The 21,864-nt window shown below is 37.0% G+C and overlaps 4 protein-coding genes across 5 annotated transcripts; 2 read left to right on the top strand and 2 right to left on the bottom strand.

Moving 5' to 3' along the window:
- Positions 1-1,001: 1,001 nt before the first annotated feature.
- LOC136255337 (guanine nucleotide exchange factor C9orf72 homolog) lies at positions 1,002-9,027 on the bottom strand. The gene is made up of 10 exons (XM_066048074.1): positions 8,540-9,027; positions 5,996-6,196; positions 4,259-4,326; positions 4,077-4,149; positions 2,732-2,857; positions 2,586-2,683; positions 2,430-2,534; positions 2,133-2,190; positions 1,535-1,644; positions 1,002-1,482 (listed from the first exon to the last, which is right to left on the bottom strand). Exons 1-10 carry the CDS (start codon positions 8,981-8,983, stop codon positions 1,296-1,298), a joined length of 1,470 nt encoding a protein of 489 aa, XP_065904146.1. The 5' UTR covers positions 8,984-9,027; the 3' UTR covers positions 1,002-1,295.
- Positions 9,018-15,510, bottom strand: LOC136255335 (guanine nucleotide exchange factor C9orf72 homolog). 2 transcript variants are annotated; one of them, XM_066048073.1, is made up of 12 exons: positions 15,396-15,479; positions 14,884-14,964; positions 14,243-14,746; positions 13,982-14,191; positions 13,760-13,821; positions 13,111-13,183; positions 12,917-13,045; positions 12,792-12,872; positions 12,027-12,169; positions 11,757-11,817; positions 9,408-9,517; positions 9,018-9,320 (listed from the first exon to the last, which is right to left on the bottom strand). In XM_066048073.1, the coding sequence occupies exons 3-12, from the start codon at positions 14,714-14,716 to the stop codon at positions 9,128-9,130; spliced, it is 1,536 nt and encodes a 511-aa protein (XP_065904145.1). In that variant the 5' UTR covers positions 14,717-14,746; positions 14,884-14,964; positions 15,396-15,479; the 3' UTR covers positions 9,018-9,127. The 2 variants fall into 2 exon arrangements, with proteins under 2 accessions (XP_065904145.1, XP_065904144.1); XM_066048072.1 differs by lacking the exon at positions 14,884-14,964 and having other exon boundaries at positions 15,396-15,510.
- Positions 15,511-15,560: 50 nt separating this feature from the next.
- LOC136255338 (ribonucleoside-diphosphate reductase subunit M2 B-like) lies at positions 15,561-17,428 on the top strand. Its single transcript, XM_066048075.1, has 10 exons — positions 15,561-15,775; positions 15,829-15,985; positions 16,041-16,105; positions 16,157-16,231; positions 16,275-16,346; positions 16,402-16,548; positions 16,603-16,694; positions 16,743-16,902; positions 16,957-17,067; positions 17,123-17,428. The coding sequence occupies exons 1-10, from the start codon at positions 15,644-15,646 to the stop codon at positions 17,273-17,275; spliced, it is 1,164 nt and encodes a 387-aa protein (XP_065904147.1). The 5' UTR covers positions 15,561-15,643; the 3' UTR covers positions 17,276-17,428.
- On the top strand, positions 17,282-19,521 carry LOC136255339 (thioredoxin-like). The gene is made up of 5 exons (XM_066048077.1): positions 17,282-17,547; positions 17,593-17,697; positions 18,767-18,826; positions 18,879-18,944; positions 19,266-19,521. Exons 1-5 carry the CDS (start codon positions 17,413-17,415, stop codon positions 19,326-19,328), a joined length of 429 nt encoding a protein of 142 aa, XP_065904149.1. The 5' UTR covers positions 17,282-17,412; the 3' UTR covers positions 19,329-19,521.
- Positions 19,522-21,864: the final 2,343 nt, after the last annotated feature.

Raw genomic sequence — 21,864 nt, forward strand, 5'->3', positions numbered from 1 at the left:
ACCTCATGCAGTCACACATGCATGTACCTACCACCTACTCTCATGCACATGCATTCACCTTACCCTCATGCATGCACAACCACTCACATTCCCACCCATTCTCATGGTATAGACAACATTATGTGCAACAAAGATGTAGAGACATGTAGGTCTGTGGTATTAACTAGACTATAGTTTTAAATATTACAAGCATGAGCTCCTTTATTACCAGATATTTATACTTTTCACCTTTTACAGTCAAGCTGCATCTGCAAACAGCCAGTGAAATCAGCCATGGCAATATACAGTACTTAAGTGATGTACAATTGTACATGGAATGCTATGAAATGAAGAAAGAGTGATACAATTACTGGGACACGCAAGTAGTTTGGTTTGAAGCTCATACTGTATACCAGGGAACAAAATTGACAACAAATTTTGTGTAATGAAAATGAAAAAACCAGACCATAACTTTGATATTGTAACCTAAGCAAAACTAGAAGCCATGCAATACAGCCTGGAATTGGAAGAATTCCCTAATGATGTACATGTAATCTAATAATTCTGCCAATTGCAAAACAGCAAAGCTGGTAAGAGTGTGGTATTAAAACAAAACAATGGCAAACAAGTATAGATGTTGTGCCACTTCTAAATAGCAGTTAGTGAGTGAGGCCTACAAAGAATCCAGTGTAAGCATTGTAAAGTCAAAGATAGTGGCCAGAGAATGGATGCAATGATGTGATCAGTGTTGATAATGACAGCAAGTCATTATTAAAACCAGGAGCCGCAATGCGCCTTCGGTGTTTATAAGCTCCTATTAAAACTTAGCATCATTATAGCTATTTTGGCAGCCAACTCTGATTTCAATAGTGTCTGCAGAATGGAACATATACTGTAGGTAATCTGACACTTACATGTATGCAGCAACGTTATAGAAAACAGCAATGAACACTATAAAAGGACTAAATATGGCATGGTAAATTGGTAATAACACAGCTATATGAGCAATAAAGTCTTTAATAAAAAGTACGCAAATTTAGTATTTGCCAACATGTCAGGTCCATTCACATAATAGAATATTCAAATGGTAAGTTTACCAGATTTCAGACTCCCCAACAACTATACACATAATTAAAATTCTGGGTAATATAAAGTGATAGCAAATTTTCAGTGAAGAAAAGTCAGCAAACTTGTGAGATAAAAGAGCATTGAATGAGGGTAATGTTCTATAATTAGAGTTGCTTGTTCTTTTAATTTTGTATCTTTTCACCACCATAGTAGTACGTAAAAAATAATATTCTCTAATATATACAAAATCAGCTGCATTGAAGAGCACTGAGATACTCTACCACTGGAATACTGTAATCTATTGGTAAAACTTTGGAAATTATTGATGGATCATCTTTACCAGCCAAACCAAGTAGCAACCTCAAATCACTACCATTATTTATATACAAGTCTTCCATTAGTTGCACTAGATCAATTCTGCCAATAGATGGTGTCCTATAGAAACCATCATACTAAATGTGTTTCATTGTAATTCAGTAGATCTTACCACGTATCATTCACATACTGGCTCAGTGTGCAGGCTTTGTTATGGAGTACCGTCATGTAGTGTGATATGTAATGTTCTCTGGTACAGTTATGGTGTGATAATGATGAGACCTGTGGTGGAATATATGAACTTTAAGTGTTGGGTAGTGAACAGATTGTGTAGTGTTTCCTCAGGCATAGCCTGGTCAGTGCAAATTTGAAATATTATAAAGCCTGAGAGCCAAGTCATGGCATATATTATATTTACTGGGTTGAATGGCTAATATTTACCTAGTCTCAAATAAAAGCTATTGTGGTTACTATTCAATTTGTTCACTATTAATATTACCAAATACTATCAAAGCTCCCTTGTTCACTATTAATAATACTACAAGATAGTCCTATTCATTCTCACCATAAAGATAAGTAGTTAACTCCTTAGAATAACACTTTTATAATAATGTTAATTCAAGGGGCAGTACATTTAAGGAACCGCAATTAAATGTGGCAACTATTATATTTGAGATGTGACATTTGTATTTGAGAAATGAGCAGTCATTCACTATCAGGATTTAGCATATAGTATAACATCACACCTCATCACTACAAACAGTACTCACCATAGACAGTAGATAATGTATAAGTGGAGCAGACTCGAGCATAATAGGTAAACATTTTCTGTAAGAAAAGAAAGTGTGAATAAACACACAGTACAATTTGATATACATAAATTTAACAACAATTTAGGGTAAGTGCAACTTGAAGGATGTATGTGATTTATACTAATATTATGTGGTAAGCTCTTCAAAATGGTGTTCAGATCAGAATACTAGACAAGTAGACATCTACTCCATGATACATCTACTTCATGATACATCTACTCCATGATACACAGGATAAATCAGAAAAAGAACAACCTTTTACAAGTTAGGTCTACTTGATCCATCTCAGCTCTCTTTAGTAATCCCAGAGACACAGCCAAACTTTGTTGTAGTGGAGTAACTACAGGATTAACTATTTCCCTTACCTAATACACACAAGTGAAGTATTACCAAAACATGTCTGACATAGACCTTACTTCTAATCTGGTGACATCAATGATGATGGGCCTGTATGCCTCACTAGTTAGTTCCACTAGGTTGGTTGGTAAATAGTTTCCTTGCTCTTCTTCCTTTATAGAACAAAGTTATTCACAATCTAAACACTAAAGGTTGTTTACATATAAGAATCCCTGCACATACAGGCCTGCTTGGTAACCAAGTGTGGTCAAGTCTTGATCTGGTGTTATCATTAGTGACAACCTTCGCTCGTTGGTAGACATAAAACATGATAAAGTTCTTATCATCTGTACAAGGAATATACTGATATAATTTAGTGTGGTAGTGCTAAATAGTAGGGATCACAAAGGGTTTTGCCATTATAAAAGACCCTCTATTATCTCACCCTCACTTACCCAAAATTGGAAATGACTGTTCTAATAGAGTATTTTGAGTACAAATGTATGTTCTATTAGAGTATTTCTGAAAATTAATGTATGTTCTATTAGAGTATTTCTAAAATTAATGTATGAGCTTCAGTTATCTGTACTTATGAAAACTGTCACCACTACCTAAGCCACATTAGTTTGGATAACTGAGGGTCTGCTGTACCTTCACGACAATTAGGCGGTATTCATTGGATACAATCCCTAATATGTCTTGAAAACAATTAACTCTAATAAGTATCTGTAAAGTTTTAAATTTAACAAAATTTTCCAATGACTGACTCATTGACTACTCTACATCTTCAGACAAGTGTAATTTTATGCCATGACCTTGTATTTTCAGTTAGATGTAACTTAATTAGTCATCATATCAATATAGGTTGGATTTTACACCTATGCCTCAACACCACAATAGTAGAAAAAGATAGATTCACCTTTGAAAAAATAACTACAAAAAAAATGATAAATACAATATTACAAGCAGTAAGCTACACGGTCAATGCTTGACATGATTGTATAAAATGTTTTTAAGTAAAAAAGTTTCGTGCATACAAAATTATATTCTATAACAGAAAAAGAGCAAACTACATGTACAGTAAATGTCTCTGCCCATATTTCTCAAATGTTGCTCATTTATCGATATATAGAGAACTGTTAGTATGTACATGTTGAGCTGGATCCTCAAAAACATTTAATAATTCATGGGTGGAATTTCACATGATCTTAAAATTCGGCTCATTTGTCGCATTGCTTGACCTACTAAAATTATTTCAAAATCATTTCGTTCAAATGCCTGACACAATATTTATGGCCAATCAAAATTTTCACCATACATTTCCTATGGGGAAGCCATAAACTATCCATTACAGCCCTTTTCCCAAGCTTGTATTTAAGCCAAACCACACATGTCTGTTGTTGACACTTTGTTGACACTTTTGTCGTCACCACTAGTCATCTGATTGGCTGAGATGTTGATTTTCTTGAGAAAAAAGTCAACTTTTTACGTTTTTTAAGATTCAGCTCAACTTATATATATACTATAATTGTTTCTCAATGCTATGAAACACACCACCCAGATTACCTTCTGAATTTTTTCCAACTTCCTCCCTATTACAATGGCATAACCACTTTGATATAAAAATGCTGTGATGACTCTAAAACAAATAACATATCAAATTCACACGTGTGTTGTATGTGTTGTATGTGTTGTGTGTGTTGTATGAAGACTATCAAATATAAACTGTTGTGCATGGTTGTCCTTACCTTTCAAGAAAATGAATCATTCCATAAGATTTATTATTTAATTTAGACCCAAGGTAAGTCTCATTTACCTGTAACACAACAATTACCAAGAGTTACTACATTACTACCATATGTAAATTTTGTACTGATCACACAAAAATTGAGGGTAAAAATCCAAAATCACTGGTGACAACAACCTGTAATAATTTATTGAAGAATTAAATAACTAGTAACAATTCATGAGTAAACTTTCATGAATGGAACACCGATCGTGAAATTTTCTTCCTCGAAAATCACTCGCTAATGGTAGTATTCTACAAATCCATTGTATCTACTGTAGTTACACTAGCTATTAGAAACACAATACTCTATTGAAATGTAAAATTGAAGTGTTGCTATCACTATCATTAGTGGTTTACAGTAATACCAGCACCACAATGTTTTCCATAATTATACGTGTAGTACCTTTGATTTCTTTATCTACACATGATAAGTTGCAGTCTAAGGACACAGCTACAGTGTAACCATAGAGATGTATTAAAATTGTAAGGAAAATTTAGACAAGCTAGTAAGGATCACCACAGTGAAAAGTGCTTAAACAAAGGGAATCACCTGAAGTGCAAATTTAATTCCTACTTTATCCAATACAATCAACAATGAATCATTATGCTTAGGAATTAAATTTGCACTCCATGTGATGATCCTCATTGTTTTAAGCACTTTTCATTGTAATGATCCTACTAGTTTGTAAAATTCCTAACTTTCCTTATACTTGTCTGTAACTAACCTTCAGTTACACCACATCAAAGGAAAGAAAGGTGTCAAACATGTGAGGCTATTATTGTACAAAATGTGTCCTATGTTGATCACTAATAAGCAATGTAACTGTATCGCTCAGTTGTTGAATACGTATGTTCTGCCCGTTACACAGTGCTACACATGGAGAACAATACATAAAGCTAGCTTACAGCTGCAAGTGCTGGTAGGAGTGGCGCACAAATTTCAGATGATTTCTGTTTTATTCTCAAGTGATAGATGGCATGAAACCATTAAAGTGTTACCGCGAATTGACACCTTGCACTGAAAGCAAGAAAATGGAACACAAAGGAGGACAAAGGTAAGTCCATGAAGCATGCATTGTATGTACAGCGCAGAGACTGAAATTATGGTCAGACATCTGCCATTTTCGGACCATTTTTGGGTGTCTGAACATTTTAAGAAAGTTATTGTACAAAGCTATTAAGTACAGTATGTCTGACCAGATAACTAGATTTGTCAGATCATTTCCAAAACATAAATTTTAGGCCCTAGCCTGTTACAGTATGCCAAAAGTCACTTGTTGGCTGATGCAATGGACAGTGATACTAAAATCCAGTAGCCATAGGCCATTATTGAGCTATGCTTGTCTGAAGGCATCAGTTAGTTAGTAGAAATTCCACTAAATACAAAATATTGGAACATCTTATTGGGTTGCACTGAAGGCACTTTTGGGCCAACATGCATTAAAGATATTGTGAGGCTGGTTTCTGGTCAGTATATTTTCGTAGGAAGGCACAAACCTTCATGACCCATACTGTATGATATGTCACCATAGCAAAACATTTGTTAGCATTATCCAGAATTTTAGTAGCTCGATAATAGGTGACTGTTCAATTAGAGTATTTTATCATTCAGTATGCTCTATTAGAGTAACTGAGAAATGCAATTCTATATTGTGTGCAATTATTATATAAACAACAAAACAAATATACAACTAACTGTAAACAAATCTGGGTCAGGAACACTGCTATATCTGATGCCAGTGGCTAGTTTTACAAATCCAATAAAGTCTTTTGGTTTGTGGAGCAAGAACTGAAGTTTCTGCATCAGTGACAGTTCAGGTACATCGACCACATCTTCTTGAATGATGAAATTTTTGATCACTGGATCAAGAAATGAGATGGTCGTCTTGTACTTTGGCTGTCAGTAAACCACAACACTATAATTGTTACATTCACAGTGTGTAAAAAAAGCATATACCTACGAGATATATTAACAAGATTCTATTGTGCCTAAGTATGGATGGACACAATCTACTTGCCAACTACAGTTACTTATATGCTTTAATTTGTTAGAGCAAGATCTTACCCTGTCTATTTAATTTATAAGATTGATGCACGATTATTGTAAAAGTGGCAACCTAAAAAACCAAACCTGTATAACACCATGAACACAGAACGTCTTGATCTGTGTTTAGTTCAGACTAGCAAGCTATTCCTTCTGATTACCCTGTCATGATAAACAGACTTATCCTTCTCATAGGTACTAGGTTCTGTCCAATTATTGTAACAGTAAAAAATACTATTAGACAATCACTATAGATGCTCACTACAAGGCCATCATTACTATATTGCTTGTTCAGTATCCCTGGGTGTAGCATAAACAGGTTCAGGTAGAAGGTGATTGAGTATACACTTGAGTATACACTTGACCATGCATGTGATCGATTTATTAGAGTGTCTCTATCTTGAAAGGTACAAGGGTGTGAAAGAAGAGTGGATGGTGTAACCTATAATTTCATTACTTGGCTTTTCTGCTTCACCTCATGCCATATTTGTCTCTTGATCACACCTCCAGCTATATTTTCCATATTGTACTCACTACAGTAGTATTTAATTCCTACTTCAGCCATATACAGAATATAGCCATGACTGAAGTAGGGATGTGTGATAAGAATAGGGACTAAAACAATCATGTGATACTTAGAATATATCAGTTTACAGACCAACAGAATTTTTTTAACTTGACAAAAAAGCCATGAAGGTGGTGGATGGGAAACAGGAAAGTGACCTTAGTTTCCTGGCTTGATTATACCTAACTGATTTTTCCAAGAAGTGAGGCTGGTTTTTTGGTGATACTTTTGGGCAGGGAAGTCCAAGCCTCCATTATCCCTACTATACAGTACTACTATACAGTATGTACTATGGCACCGTTCAAATGCAATGTCATCTCGCAAGAGTGCAAGTGATTTAAAAACTTGCTAATTAAAGAGTGTGGCACTTGTTTCACTTGCGAGTATTCATCCCATTTTGTTTGGGATGAGTATTCGCTAGCAAAATAGGTGCCACACCCTTTAATTAGTGAGTTTTTTTTAATCACTCACACTCTCACAAGATGACGTTGCATTTGAGCAGTACTATGATTCCTTGTTTTCTGTCACTGCCTTGGTTTAATTGATTATTTTGGGAGGCACTGAACTGACTGAACTCGGCACTGAACTGACTGAACTCGGCACTGAATGACCAAGTGTTAAAATAAATGCAAATACTATGCACATAAACATGCTATATTTGGCTCGAGACCATACCAAAGTGCTATATTTTCCGTAGTGCATGAGTATATGTGGTGCTTTAATTGGTTTAATGTATGAATCCAGAGTTGTAATCAAAAAGGAGGTAACCGTTTACTACAGTTACCTGGAACGCCATGATGGCCATGATGGCAGTGAGAAAACTAGCTCTAGTACCTTCTTGTGACTAGTAGAAGGTTAATTTGTATCAAGTTATCACACAATTTGTGATCCATCAGAACCAGAATTTACTTAGTAGTGCGAGGAGAACAGCTGAGGAAGGCTAGCTATGGTGTCCATGAGTAATGGAGAGTTTGTACAGCTACTGTTTCTAATCATTACTCATGAGTGTGGCCTTTGTTACTTGCTATGGTAATGTTGGTGATAGCTTTGTTAGTGGGGGTAGTTGTGGTCATCCCAGTGATTCTATGGATTGTGTTTATGGTTGTGGTATACTTTTCCCTTTATACCTAATATGGTAAATTAGTACAGCTGCAGGTATAGATGTGATCTTCCTTGCTTCTTACTCACATACAAAATTTCCCTTGTACATGTATGGCAGCCGATCTAATTTATTTTGCAATAGAATTGGATTGTAATTACATGTCATTCCCACCCTTAGGGCTTGAGAATTTCCTTGTATCATCAACAAGTAACAAATCCCTCCACCTCTATATAGTTTGGCCTCAACAAACTGCTGTTGTCAATTCCAGAGGTGTATAGCTGGACTCATAGGAGAGGGCAGGACAATAATTGACACATAATTGCAGTGGAAATGATGTTATAGCCAGATTATGTTCTAACAAAAGCTAACATCAATTCTAATAGAGTTGTCAGGTGTGAACAACCAGGTTATCTTCAAAACTATCTAACAATAAATAAATAACGTGCCATTCATTGGTATGTAATGCTTGGGAAATACAGCAATGTGTAAACAGCTATGATACTATTATAGCTACTTAGTCTATATATACCTGTTTAGCTAATCTTGTCAAATTGGGTATCAAATTGAACTTCAAGATAGCCTTCATCTTATTCACGAGTAGTGTGTGTCTGCTTAGCCATTCAGTTAGTTCACTCAATGGCAGCACGATACTGAGCGAGAACAAATCCGGATAGTTATTATGACTAGACGGCACGGAAAACAGGAAAGCTATTGCAATGATATTCTTGTTACTGAGACAGTAAAACATTGATTCCAGGTCTACCAGCGCTCTGGACGCTTCCGCTACCAAAGAGTGGTTGCTGACGAAATCGAGGGATTCTTTGGGTACAGTGTAGTTATGTTTATTAGCAGGATGAGAGCTGCGCCATGTCCTCAACTTTCGTGTTCCCTCAACATTATCCCAAACTGCCAAAATGACAGCAGAAATATAAGAGTCACAGTCCAGGATAACTTCATCAGCGGTCTGAGCCATTTCCCCGGACTCATGTCCCACAATATTTCATATGTAATTACAATTATTTCACAGATAATTAAAAATATACTCAATTAAAAATTCAACGAACAAGAAATTTATCGGAGCACTGTATATGCAAAATATATAAAATTGTGATGTGTGCTAAACCGTAATCAATTCTGCAGCAAACTCAGCTGCAGGAAAGTTCCGGTCGCCATACACCTTTCGGATGATGGTGGAGTCTATTTTGCTGGCTATGCCAAGGATCACTCTGAGATCAGAGTCCTCCATGATTGATAAGTCTGTCATCAATTTACCCAAGTTGGGAAATGATTCATAACCTGCGCTTGTATCCCTGAAAGAAAAAAAAACATTTTTTTTAAACCCATGTAAGCATATAATGTAAGTCACATCCCCAATAATGAGACAATAAGTCGCTTACTGTTCAGCCTCAATGTACATATGGAGTGAAAATGCTTTTCTGTGTAGTGACCTCATGAAATGTGCAATGTATCCCTCCCTGGAGCCATCCTCCTTGGGCAGTTTGATTAACTGTAGAACAATACAATACACTTGTCACATGTACATCAACTAGCTAGCCAAACATTTGTTTCAATTGGGTAGGTCTCACTGTGTAAGCACTGGCAGAGCCAATGTCACCCTACATACACCAAAATTCAGGTAGAGCTTTTAAAAATGTTCCCATTGGTTGGTCAAACCTACAGAACCCAATTGCAAAAGAGTTCCACTATCCACTATTGCCTGACTGCTTTATTAGAGTATTTTAATCTCTCAATGCTTACTGAGATAGAACATCAACATGTTAATGTGCACTGTTCCATGGCAGAGACCTAGGAAGCACAAAGTCTTAATTCATCTACATGTAAAACGGGTTACGTACCCGAAAACCATAGAAACAGCAATGGGAAACTAAGGTACACACCATTACACACTACCAACACAGGTACACACCTCAAGATTATTTACATCTCTATTTCAGCTATATGTGACAGTCTCAGCAAAAATCTGCATAGTTTTCACAAATTACGCATGCTACAAAGAAACAATATGCAAATTTTAACCAAGCAGGAAAGTAAGTCTCAAATCAATTAAATCTAAACACCATTATATTCGCCTGCTCATGGAGAGTTCATATATTTTGTTGTTTTGTGTAGCCCCAAGGGTATGTGAATCACGTACAGTATGTGGTAGACGTAAACAAGATCATCGTCATTCTTTATTTAAAGCACCTTCAGTCCTTCACACTTGTACACACAAATCAATACAAGGCTACACTATGATTTGCCAATAGACAATATGCATGCTATATTATTCGAAAGAAAAATGATCAATTACAGTAGTGCGGCGACGCTTTCCAAAAAAAGTTGACGGTGAACGACTACCGAAATTTTGTGAAAATCCCATACATAAGTATGGGTAGCTAATGCGGCTCAGACTATAACTCACCACTAATGCTACAGGCAGGCTTTCTCTCACCAGGTGTGTTACCTCCTAGATAGAAGAAATCACCTCTCCGTAAGAAACGCTGATAACTTCGCTAGGACTATAACTCACCACTAATGCTACGGGAAACCTTTCGCTCGCCAGTTATACTATCTCCTGGGTAGAAGAAGTCACCGCTCTGTAAGAATCGCTGATACTGCCACGCTATGAATCAATTCGCACTTAATTCACCGTCAAAAGATCACGTGCTTATTAGAATGTTTTCGGTATGCATATTGTCTATTCACTAGTGAACATTATAAGCCAAATCCCAACTTGGTAGACCAATGCAAATAAAAGTTATGGGTGCAAATTCATGCACCTGTAGTTTGTTTTCCTGTACAATCAATTTCTTTGTGATTCCTGTCTAGCGCTATAATATATTCCAACAATGCTCACCATAATAGGACATTCCTTCAACACTGTAGATGACACTGAGGCAATGAAAAGAAAGTTTTAAAAAGTGCAAACTATGTAGGTTATTGCTGAGATGGTCACATATTTGTATTATCACTGTTTGTTTACATGTGAGTTGACTGTTCTATTAGAGTATCTCAATCCTTCATAAAAACTTTCAGCTCCATATTATTGTTCTAGACTGGAATTAACTCAACACCAAATCACAGAATTTGTGCAAGAACACATTATATCAGTTTCAGAATCAGAAATGTTTAATGAGTCGACTAATATCAACTACTGTTAAACAACAAACATGTACTTCGATTTGATATTGGAGGATCAGATGAATTGTGTTAAGGAATTAGTAAGGATCATTCGTTTAAAGAAAAGTGCCGTAACAAGGGAGATCATGACCACAAATTTAGGCTATAAATGTACAACAAAATGCACACACCCAACACTAACTACTGGCAAACAAATTTAGTTAAGTTAGCTCTGCACTTGAGTGGCTATTGACAAGCTATCTGCAAATTGACACCTTTTCACTACAAGCAAATTAAATGGGACACAAAGAAGCCTGGACAAAACAAGGTCCATGTTGTACTTCCTGCAGTACGCAAAAAGGACATGTTGATCAACGTATAAATATAAAAATAAAGTTTGCAATAACAGTATTGTCTGAAGGTAAAGTTTAACAGTACCGGTAAGCTAGGGGAAAAAAAACACTTAACTCATCGAAAGGGTCTTGGGTCACTTTGAAGGTGTGCTTGGGCTAGATTTCACCCAAGCAACATTTTTAAGGTGCCGTGAAGGTGTAATGGAACACACACACACACACACACACACTACACAACCTTACACTACACAACCTTACACTACACAACCTTACATCTTGGAAAAATTCCTTGACCATGTGCGCACAGTGGTGTTTTTCAGAATAATCATTTTCCCTAAATAAAGCACACCATACAAAACAACACTACGAATGGAGATCAGACCAAAAAGCATACAACACATACCACTCTAGTTATAAACCTGTTACCACCAAACAACATTATGGGTACTACGCAGAATGGTTGTACTAAAGGTATGCTAAGACTTAATATAGGTGAGGATCTTTTAGCCCAATAGTGACCAGAAATAGACAGGGCTTCTTTACTTGCTCTCCATCACTGAGACTTGAGTCATCATTTGGTCATACATTCCATAGTCAGTCTTATCCATCGAGTTCTGTACTTGAAGGTGATGGGTAAGCTGGTTTTGTAAGAACATGTGCAATCCTGGTACCTTCACTTGACGAACCTGTATATAGGGTAGTGTATATGACTGTTTTGGTCATATGTGTGTGTGTGTGTGTGTGTGTGTGTGTGTGTGTGTGTGTGTGTGTGTGTGTGTGTGTGTGTGTGTGTGTGTGTGTGTGTGTGTGTGTGTGTGTGTGTGTGTGTGTGTGTGTGTGTGTGTGTGTGTGTGTGTGTGTGTGTGTGTGTGGTGTCCATATGAGTGAGTTAGGCCTGTGCTGCTATATCTTTGGAATGGCAACATGTACACCACCTGGTAGAATAGCTAATAATGAACCCTTGTGTCTGACTGTGTGGTGGAGACCAGGCACAGGTCAGAAGGTTCTCTTGTGTTGGCCTTGTGAGCCAACAACAGGGCATTACAGCAAATACACATTTGTGCATTCTTTAGAAGGAGGTATATAACTCTAAATGCATAGAGGTTTGTCTGGGTTCAGGTATGTTGGGTTACTCAGCACCCGATGGCTAGATGAGTAACTTTCATGAGCATTTGGGGGACTGCTGGACAAGAAACTTGTAAGCTTGTGTGTGTGTGCGTGTGTGCGTGCGTGCATGCATGCATGACTTCTCTCCATTAAGGACTTTTTTCACATTTCTAAGGATACAAACACTTATCATTCACTTACCTCTAAACTATTCATATCAATTAAAGTTGGAGCAAACGCCGACAATCTTAAGTGAATTGTCTTAACAGGTAATTTCTCCAACTGTTCACAACAAGTAATAAACACCTCATCACTCTGTCTCTCACCTTGCCAGTATGTATAAACCCTTGAACATAGAGATCTCGTAAATATTCAAGTTGTCTAGTGTCTGCTGTTAACATGCGTGATAGTTTTCTTTCACCAGAAGTCATGAAAAATGCCAATGTCTTCATCATCTGTTGAGTAAGGGGAGATGTGGTATAAATTGTGTATGAACACGTTACAGTGAACACAAACTAACAGTATTGATCTTCACAACATCATCTCCTATGATGATTGTATAACAACTGGTCTCCAAGTGAGATGTAACAGCCCTAAAACAAGTAATGAAATATGTGTCCTTGTTACTACTGTGTGATTGTGAAGTGACAAAGAATAGTGAAGGGCTTTAGAGTTTCAAACATATCATGTAAGCAACTGTTTTTCCTTTATTTTAATCGATGATTCAAACCCCCCATTGAAGGTGTACAGCAATTTTATCTAATTGGATGGAAAATGGCATAACCACTGGACTTTCTGCAAGTGGTTCTATCCACTGACACATGCATAACACTGCACTGAAGTTACACAACATTTGCAGCATATTGCATAAGGTTGTGGTTAGGTTATTCAGCTGGAAGTGTGGGCACCAAAGCCACTAGAATGTACAGGAACTAAACGATGGTTATAGTGTGGTGACCAGAAGCCTGAACAAACAGTAAGTGTTATGAATACTCTTTCCTGTACTTTGATTGGCGGGATTGACAAACAAAAATACCGCCAATAGCTAATTTCACACTATCAGCAGCCCACGCAACATATACACAGTATATGATAATATGTTCAACATAGTATTACAGACACCCCCTAGTCCCCTACATTAATGTATACGCACAGTAACGCATACTTACTTCTGCAAGAAATCCAGAAAGTTGTTGTTACTGAAATCTTTATTGAAATAGGTCTCGTTGAGCTATATAAATTAAGCAAACACACTACACGCACCCACACACACACACAGAGGTGTGTATGCACACATGTGCGCGCGACACACGCATACCACATACATGTATGTACACCACCCACCCACCCACCCACACACACTGCATACTACACACACACAAACTACTCACAGGAATCAACTCCAGGTCAGGAAGACAATAGTGACGGATGCTATATGCTAACTCAACAAATCCAGTCAAATCTCTCGGCTGCACAGATGCCATAAGTAACCGATACATTGCTGCCTTTGTAGATGCACTAGCATTCAACTGATCATCAGATATATACACATACTCTTGCAACGATTTTTCAAATTGACTAGGAGAAGCCTTGAAACTTGGCTACAACAGCAAGAGTATCATATACATCAATAGTCTATATACTCCACATACCATTGAATATAATGGTGCAACGTGGGGTATCAAATTGTTGTTCAAGATAGCCTTCATTTTATCACACAATAATACGTGTCTACTCAACCATTCTGATAGTTCACTGTACGGTAACACAAATAATAGGGAAAACAGGTCTGACCTGTTACCATAGGACACAGTAAACAAGAACGCCGTGGCGATAATGTTTTTGTCTGATAAACAATAAAATTTTGTTTCAACGCCATCGAGTTTTCCATTTCTACACGCCTCTCCAGTTAATGTATAATTTGCAACAGCTTTAAGAGTATCGTCAGGGACCAGTTTTTTGCCTGTGATTTCATCTTGTTTTTCGTTCTTCCAAACCTTCATTAACCTGGGACCATAGATGTTGTCCCAGATTGTGAAAGCGATTGCAGAGAAATAAAAGTCATCGCAGACTTCAAATCTTGTTTTGATAGGGTCTGCATATAGCTCAATGTCTGACCTTGCCATTAGGTCTACTTGCCATATACCCTGTACATCCTAGTGAATAGAACAGCAATAAAAGCAAATTACAGACACAACTTTTAAAAAGCCATTTCTTAGTTTCTGGACACCTACGTGCATGCAAATTTAAATCAGATTTCTAAATTCACAAGTACCATTACAAAATTTTATACCTTTCAGTGCCTGGCTTAATCAATGTGGTATACCACTGCAAAGTTTTCAATAAGCACTCCACTACTTTGGCTCCTTTCCCTCTGCAAATTTAACACTGATAATTCATGCATGCATATTTCGCTTGGTGGTAATTATTCAAACTAGCAGTAGGAATTATTACATATTTCAAATACAACCATCTGGTCTGGATGATAGGATCCATGGTCTAAACACATGTCTGACTGTGAGGTTCAATTTGAATGTATCAGTTATTCAAATTACACAAGTCTGCAACTTCATGTACACATCACAAACACCAAGATACAAGTATCCTGCTTGTATTGCTACATAAATTAAATAGGATAGTCTATGTTTCAAAACCCTTGTAGTTCTACCAAGAGTACATTATAAACGTCACGAGACATCATTCGACCAGAAACTAAGGATCTTAAGTTAAACGAGTTTTAATGAATGTCGTGCGTACACATCGACTGAAACAAAGTTGTAGAGTTACGCAGTAAGATAAACTCACTGTTAATCCTTAAATATCACCTCTAGCAGTTTGCACACCTGGCAAATCTGTCTAATTAGAGCACACGATGTGCATTAGAAAGCAGCTGACACTTTTACGCATGCGCACATTATTTATCCAATCAGAAGCAAGCAAGAGGAACGCGGGAGATACAAGACCGCCAAGTACAAAAGGGTGTGTTCTTCCAAACATCTCACATTTTAAGCGCGATATTTCAAATAAGGTAGCAAGTTAGATCTTCTGTCAACATGCTCGGGATTGCTTCACTCCAAAACCTGATGGGTGAGAATGACGCCAACGTCGATAAGATTCAACAACTAAAGTTACAACAGAAAAAGGATTCGTCGCCAACCCTGGACGACTCTGGTTTGACTATGGAGGTGAGAACGAGCAGTGCCCAACGTTTAACATAGCATTGTGTCTTTCGTCACAGACGACCACGAGTGAATCGGAAAGCGAGGACGAACTGGACGAAACCCAAATCAAAGAATTGGAGAAAGACGAGCCATTGTTACAAGACAATCCAGGACGATTCGTAATACTACCAATACAATATCATGACATCTGGGCCTTCTACAAGAAAGCTGTCGGTAAGAATATTACAATTAAAATTTTTCGAATTTAATTTTTGCGCCAATTTTGTAGCCTCGTTTTGGACTGTGGAGGAAGTTGATCTATCAAAGGATTTGGGCGACTGGGCAACATTAAAGGTATTCTTAATGCAATACCATGAATGATATCCTCAAGTTCCTTCTTTACAGTCTGAGGAACAACACTTCATCAAACACGTTCTGGCATTCTTTGCAGCAAGTGATGGCATCGTCAATGAAAACTTGGTAATTTTATTTGCTGTGGTTTAAAATTGATGTTTCAACACAGGTTGAAAGATTCAGTGCAGAAGTACAAATAACAGAAGCAAGATGTTTCTATGGTTTCCAAATAGCTATTGAGGTAAACACCATTGCTGTTGATTGGGTTGTTGGTAATGTGTGAAATACTCTAATAGAACATACACTCTGAGATGTACAGTTTGCTGATTGATACATACATCAAGGATCCTGCTGAACGTAGCAAGCTATTCAATGCCATTGAGACAACCCCCTGTGTTAAGAAGAAGGCTGATTGGGCACTGCAGTGGATCAACTCTGATAAGGTCTGTATGTTGCATTATAAATAACATAATGGATAAATACTATTCTATTTTTAGGCTGGATTTGGTGAAAGAGTTGTTGCTTTTGCTGCAGTTGAAGGGATCTTCTTTTCTGGCTCATTTGCTTCAATCTTTTGGCTAAAGAAGAGGTGAGATAACAGCCATTCACATTTTAATCTTATTGTGAATTTTTACAGAGGCCTAATGCCTGGACTAACTTTCTCAAATGAGTTGATCAGCAGAGACGAGGGGCTGCATTGTGACTTTGCCTGTCTAATGTACTCACATCTCAAACACAAACCTTCATCACAACGTGTTAAACATATCATCATGGATGCTGTCAAGATTGAACAAGAGGTTGGCACTGATTTGAACATGTGTACATGTTAATATTTACTTTCCATCCCATAGTTTCTTACTGATGCTCTGCCAGTTGCTCTTATTGGTATGAACAATGTATTGATGAGAAAATACATTGAGTTTGTTGCTGACCGATTATTAGTTGCACTCAATTTACCAAAGGTAACATTGAAATTTGTATAAAGATGCGTAACTATAATCATGTGGTTTACTGCAGGTTTATAATGTTGAGAATCCATTTGATTTTATGGAGAATATTTCACTGGAAGGAAAAACTAACTTTTTTGAAAAGAAAGTTGGCGAATATCAAAAGACTGGTGTAATGGCAGACAAAACTGAGCACGTCTTCACACTTGATGCAGATTTCTAAATCATCCAAAGCCCTCTGTATATTATATGTAACTCCCACTGTATATAGTAATATAATATATGTTCTCTTTTGTTTTGTAACCAGCTGTAATGAACGTATGCATGGTGAATGTACTTTTATTTATCAATTTGTTCTAAATGTTGAGCACCAAAATGACGTATTTGCTACGTAATTACTGCACTTTTCAAAGGGCATCTCACTTTTCGCGTTTAGTTCTAACGTCTTCCAGTTACAGTACAAAACTAATCATGCCCAGCTTTCTGAATACTAAGGTTTGGTGATGTTTTATGTTCGTCATTACCGCTTTACGTTTACAGGACGAGTTTAATGCCGCTTTGGCTGGAGCTGGTGACAAGTTAGTGGTTGTGGATTACACCGCTAGTTGGTGTGGTCCATGCCAATTCATCGCTCCAAAGTTTGAGGTAAGAAGAATATTGCATATTGTGTGAGTTGACGCGATGTGCAGTTGGAATCCTTCCGAAAAAAAAACAAAAAACGTAATACGTAGCAACTGCTATTTATGAGTTTAGGAAGTGTACTTGAGCCAGTGAGTTATGCTTTGTCCTCTAGTTCATTATTCGTTTGCTAATTTGTTGCTGACTCATAAAGGTTAATTAGATTATGTGGGTAGGTAAGAGAGTGTTGGTGTGCCCTCTCATAGTTTGAATTGGCACAATCGACTTTTCCTTATTTGATAAAAGTTATGGAAAGCATAGAAGTGCTTTGGTGCTATATTTGCTTTATCTGCCCTATCTCTGTGTAACTTACCATTCTCTGTGTAGTTACATACAGAGTAAGACTGACTTGTTACTTTGTTGCCTATGAATTATCTTAATGTGAAGCCTGGCTAACCCTTTGAAGAAGTTAGCATCAAAGTCCATGATGAAACCTGTCAAAAACTTTGGTATTCATGTAACATGATGAAGATGGTTTAGTACTGCTTCCTTGTCAATTAAAATGTTACCTCCAGCAACACATCTGCACTCGTAGAATTTAACTCTCTCCAAATATCTAGTCACTTTTATGGTAACAATGCCCCTAGCCATGGATGTGCATTTTAAAGCATTTTCCTCTTTGTAGACATGTTTTAAAATCTGTAGCTTTTTGTTCATAGAATGAGTTATTTTAGCTTAGAACTTTTCTTTCAAGCACATACTATTTTCCCAAACCAATTTTCTAGGTGTGCTCTTGATTTTTAAACGTGCTATTGAGGAGATTAGCACCTGATATGCAAGGTGTATTATCCCATTAACATCCATATAAGGCAGCATAGCATCATAATTCATCCATAGAATAAAATTTTGCCTTGTTTTGTGTGTTCCATGGCAAGAAGTGCTAATACTGAAGCAGGCGTACCCATAGAAGTCCACATTTCTAGGATAACCACTGAGGTCTGGCATACTTGTTATTTATCCCAGATAAGTTTGTATAGACATAAACAGGTCCTTAGTTTATAGTAAATATTAAATTTATGGTTACATCTTCCTGTAGGAGTTTTCTAAAACTCACACTGACTGTGAATTCTATAAAGTTGATGTGGATGACAACCCGGTGAGTTTGGTTACTATGGCAACCCTATGTTTAATGGATGCTTTGTATATAGGAGGTGTCTGAGGAGCAAGGAATCTCAGCTATGCCTACTTTTATGTTTTACCGCAACAGTAAAAAGGTGTGAATTTCCAGATTATAAGTACCATGCTAAGATTTAAGTACCCATGCTTTGTCTGTCCATTTGTGTGTATGTACCATACAAGCCATCTTCCACAACACTTTTCTAGTTCACAGGTATTTCTTAAACTCCCCTGATTTTAAAGACGTCAAAATAAGTTTTAAGTAGCAACAAAGTTTATATCCTCTCATATTAATGTTACAATGGCCTATATGACAGCTTGCAGATTTTATACAGGGTAGATTCCACACACATGCTGGGATACATGTTGTTTTCTGTAGAAATTTATTTTGATGTAACGTTTTGTGGTTTACATTGTAGGTGGACAGCTTCACCGGAGCTGATGCTAACAAGCTAGAAGCTAAGATCAAGGCACTGAAGTAGGAAGGAACACTTGAGATATTTATTGTACTGTTATTAGTTATGTGTGTGAAACAATTAGAAATCTGAAATGCATTCACTAGTTTGTGTACCGCATTTGCAATACTTTTCAAGTTTTGAGAAAACTTTCCAACCTTGTCTCCATTGTACTTGTGGTACATATGATAGTTTGTTCATTAAAAGTTTGTAAAAACTATTAGATTTGCAAAATGCATTGTTACACAACAGGTGTGTGTCTGTGTGTGCTATAAATACGCACATGAAATGGCCGGTAACAGCAATAGGTGTTACAGTAATAATGGCCATCCTTGTAGTAATATAATTACTTTGTAATTGGTGGCTGTACTTATTATAATTAATGGAAGAAGACAGAAAAATGAAAACATTTTATGGTAAACAGATGGATGGAAAACTTTAATTTGGTGAGCTATACCTCTACTAGCTGTTATATCAGAATGAGGGAGGACGTAATGTACAACACAAATTGTACTGTGAAGTATTACATGTTTCTGACTCCCTGTATTCACAGGTCCCTAGTGGGATAATGTTCACAATAAGTATTGCATAATAAGACCTAGTTTTCTCACCTCAGGGCATCTCTTATTTCACTTTCATCCTACAGTACAAAGTTGACCATTCCTCACTTTCTGAAAACAAAGGTTTGGTGTTGCTACAAGTGTGTATATGTTGTGTCCCTCGATCATTACCACTTTGCTGTACTTTACTGTTACAGGAAGAGTTTACTGCTGCTTTGGCTGGAGCTGGTGACAAGTTAGTGGTTGTGGATTACACCGCTAGTTGGTGTGGTCCACGATTCGTTGTTCCATTGTATTTGCTATTCAAGCTAGTGTACTTGAGCCCGTTAATATGCTTTGTCCTCCAATACAGTATTATATGTTGCTGAGGTTTTGTGGATATGTAAGGGAGTTTTGGTGTGCCCTCATAGTTTAAATTAACACAATTGAAAACTATTCAATGTGTGAGAAAGTGCTTTAATGCAGTATTGCTTTAGCCATCAATATGTGTATGTATCTCATGTAACTTGCACTGGGTATTAAAAAGAGAGACCTGTTACTTTGTTAGATGTCAGTCTCACTAACATTATAATCATTGTAAAGGAGCTATAGATTTTATACTGACATCAAAGAGCCTCAATCACATGGTTTAATACTGGTGAGGCTTGTTTACAATTTTCAAGCACCCATAGAGATGATTCAGTATTCCTTCCTGGTTTAATAAAACGTTATCTCCAGAGACACATCTGTACTCAGTATCAGTACCCCTTTCCTACTGTCTAGTCATGTTTGTGATTCCATGGATAAGGCTATGGTTCAGGCGTACATGTGTGCGTGCTTGTGTGTTGTGTTGTGTGTACGTACGTGCGTGTGTGTGTGTGTGTACTGCATATCCTCCTTCCAAGTATTTTATAGTAAAGAAAGTAATATTTTTTTTAAAATTTATTAGCACAAGTGCTGAAGGTTTGTACAAGTAGAAGGAAAATTTTGAAATTGATTATGGATCATAGCTATAAAAGTAGTGAAATAGGGAAAGTCACCTAATGAATGAAATGGAATGTCCACTACTATACCTGAAGATATAGTAGTGGACATTTAATCTGAGCTAGTAATCGAAATAGGATTAAATGTCCACTAGTACATCTGTACGTGTGGTAGAATGGCACTTAATGTTTTCATTTGGACACATGCCCCAACTATTACTGAGAAGTGAAGTGGTCATTACATTTCATTTCAGCTACTGTATGTTCAGCCCATTACACACATTACAAGAAGCACCTCTGCATCCATACAGTTACTATGGAAAATGTGGACAATTTTTGTTACAAAAGTAGGGAAGCCATCATGCATTAGTTACTGCAAATCGACACCTTGTACTATCAGTGAGACACAAAGGTAAGTCCATGGTGTGTATATTGTATGCACTGCCGTATGCCCAAAAGCATCTGTTGGACTGAAGCAATGTCTAACAGTGAAAAAAATCAAGCCCATAACCTTAGCCATTATTGAGTTATGCTTGTCTGAAGGCATCAGGCAGTTGGTCAGGCAGTTGGTCAGTCAGTAGAAAATGATTTTTTTTTTAATTTTGTGGCAACTCATCAAAAGCAACCACTCTAAAGGCACTTTTGGGCCTGAATCAATACTGCCAAGTCATACATGTACTATTGTGAGGCTGGATTCTGGTTAATAGAAAGTGCTAACCTCAGCTCGATGATCTGTAATATACAATAATACCAAGAGTTACCTCTTGATCAGAGGAGGTTGGACGCATTCATGTGAGCTGTACATTTTCATTGGAAAATCTTCGTTTCAAGACAATTTTATTAAAACTATAGTGTAATTGAAAGTTTATGTATTTCTAAATCTAATGGCGTGGTGAACCCTGCTGATTTAGCTGGTGACCAAGCCAGAGTTTAAAGCACCAATAAAATAAATTGCGCTAAATCTGTTTTATTGAGGAGGGTAATACAGCGATCTCAGTGTAACGCAGTGAAGGGCCGTTGTTTCATTATAGAAAACGTACG

Source organism: Dysidea avara, chromosome 5 (genome assembly GCF_963678975.1).
Source record: "Dysidea avara chromosome 5, odDysAvar1.4, whole genome shotgun sequence".
NCBI classification, from domain to species: domain Eukaryota; kingdom Metazoa; phylum Porifera; class Demospongiae; order Dictyoceratida; family Dysideidae; genus Dysidea; species Dysidea avara.

Excerpts from the sequence above, each read along its gene's own strand:
- LOC136255338 (XM_066048075.1), top strand. The coding sequence starts at position 15,644 with ATGCTCGGGATTGCTTCACTCCAAAACCTGATGGGTGAGAATGACGCC. Across the intron at positions 16,232-16,274 it reads GCATCGTCAATGAAAACTTG|GTTGAAAGATTCAGTGCAGA; the intron begins GTAATTTTATTT and ends GTTTCAACACAG. Across the intron at positions 16,347-16,401 it reads GTTTCCAAATAGCTATTGAG|AACATACACTCTGAGATGTA; the intron begins GTAAACACCATT and ends ATACTCTAATAG.
- LOC136255339 (XM_066048077.1), top strand. The coding sequence starts at position 17,413 with ATGTTGAGCACCAAAATGACGTATTTGCTACGTAATTACTGCACTTTT. Across the intron at positions 18,827-18,878 it reads TTGATGTGGATGACAACCCG|GAGGTGTCTGAGGAGCAAGG; the intron begins GTGAGTTTGGTT and ends CTTTGTATATAG. Across the intron at positions 18,945-19,265 it reads TTTACCGCAACAGTAAAAAG|GTGGACAGCTTCACCGGAGC; the intron begins GTGTGAATTTCC and ends TTTACATTGTAG.
- LOC136255337 (XM_066048074.1), bottom strand. The coding sequence starts at position 8,983 with ATGGCTCAGACCGCTGATGAAGTTATCCTGGACTGTGACTCTTATATT. Across the intron at positions 4,327-5,995 it reads CTGACCCAGATTTGTTTACA|GTAAATGAGACTTACCTTGG; the intron begins GTTAGTTGTATA and ends GTTGTGTTACAG. Across the intron at positions 1,645-2,132 it reads TACATTATCTACTGTCTATG|GTCTCATCATTATCACACCA; the intron begins GTGAGTACTGTT and ends ATTCCACCACAG.
- LOC136255335 (XM_066048072.1), bottom strand. The coding sequence starts at position 14,716 with ATGGCAAGGTCAGACATTGAGCTATATGCAGACCCTATCAAAACAAGA. Across the intron at positions 11,818-12,026 it reads GTCTCAGTGATGGAGAGCAA|GGAAAATGATTATTCTGAAA; the intron begins GTAAAGAAGCCC and ends TGCTTTATTTAG. Across the intron at positions 9,321-9,407 it reads ATGTACATTGAGGCTGAACA|GGATACAAGCGCAGGTTATG; the intron begins GTAAGCGACTTA and ends TTTTTCTTTCAG.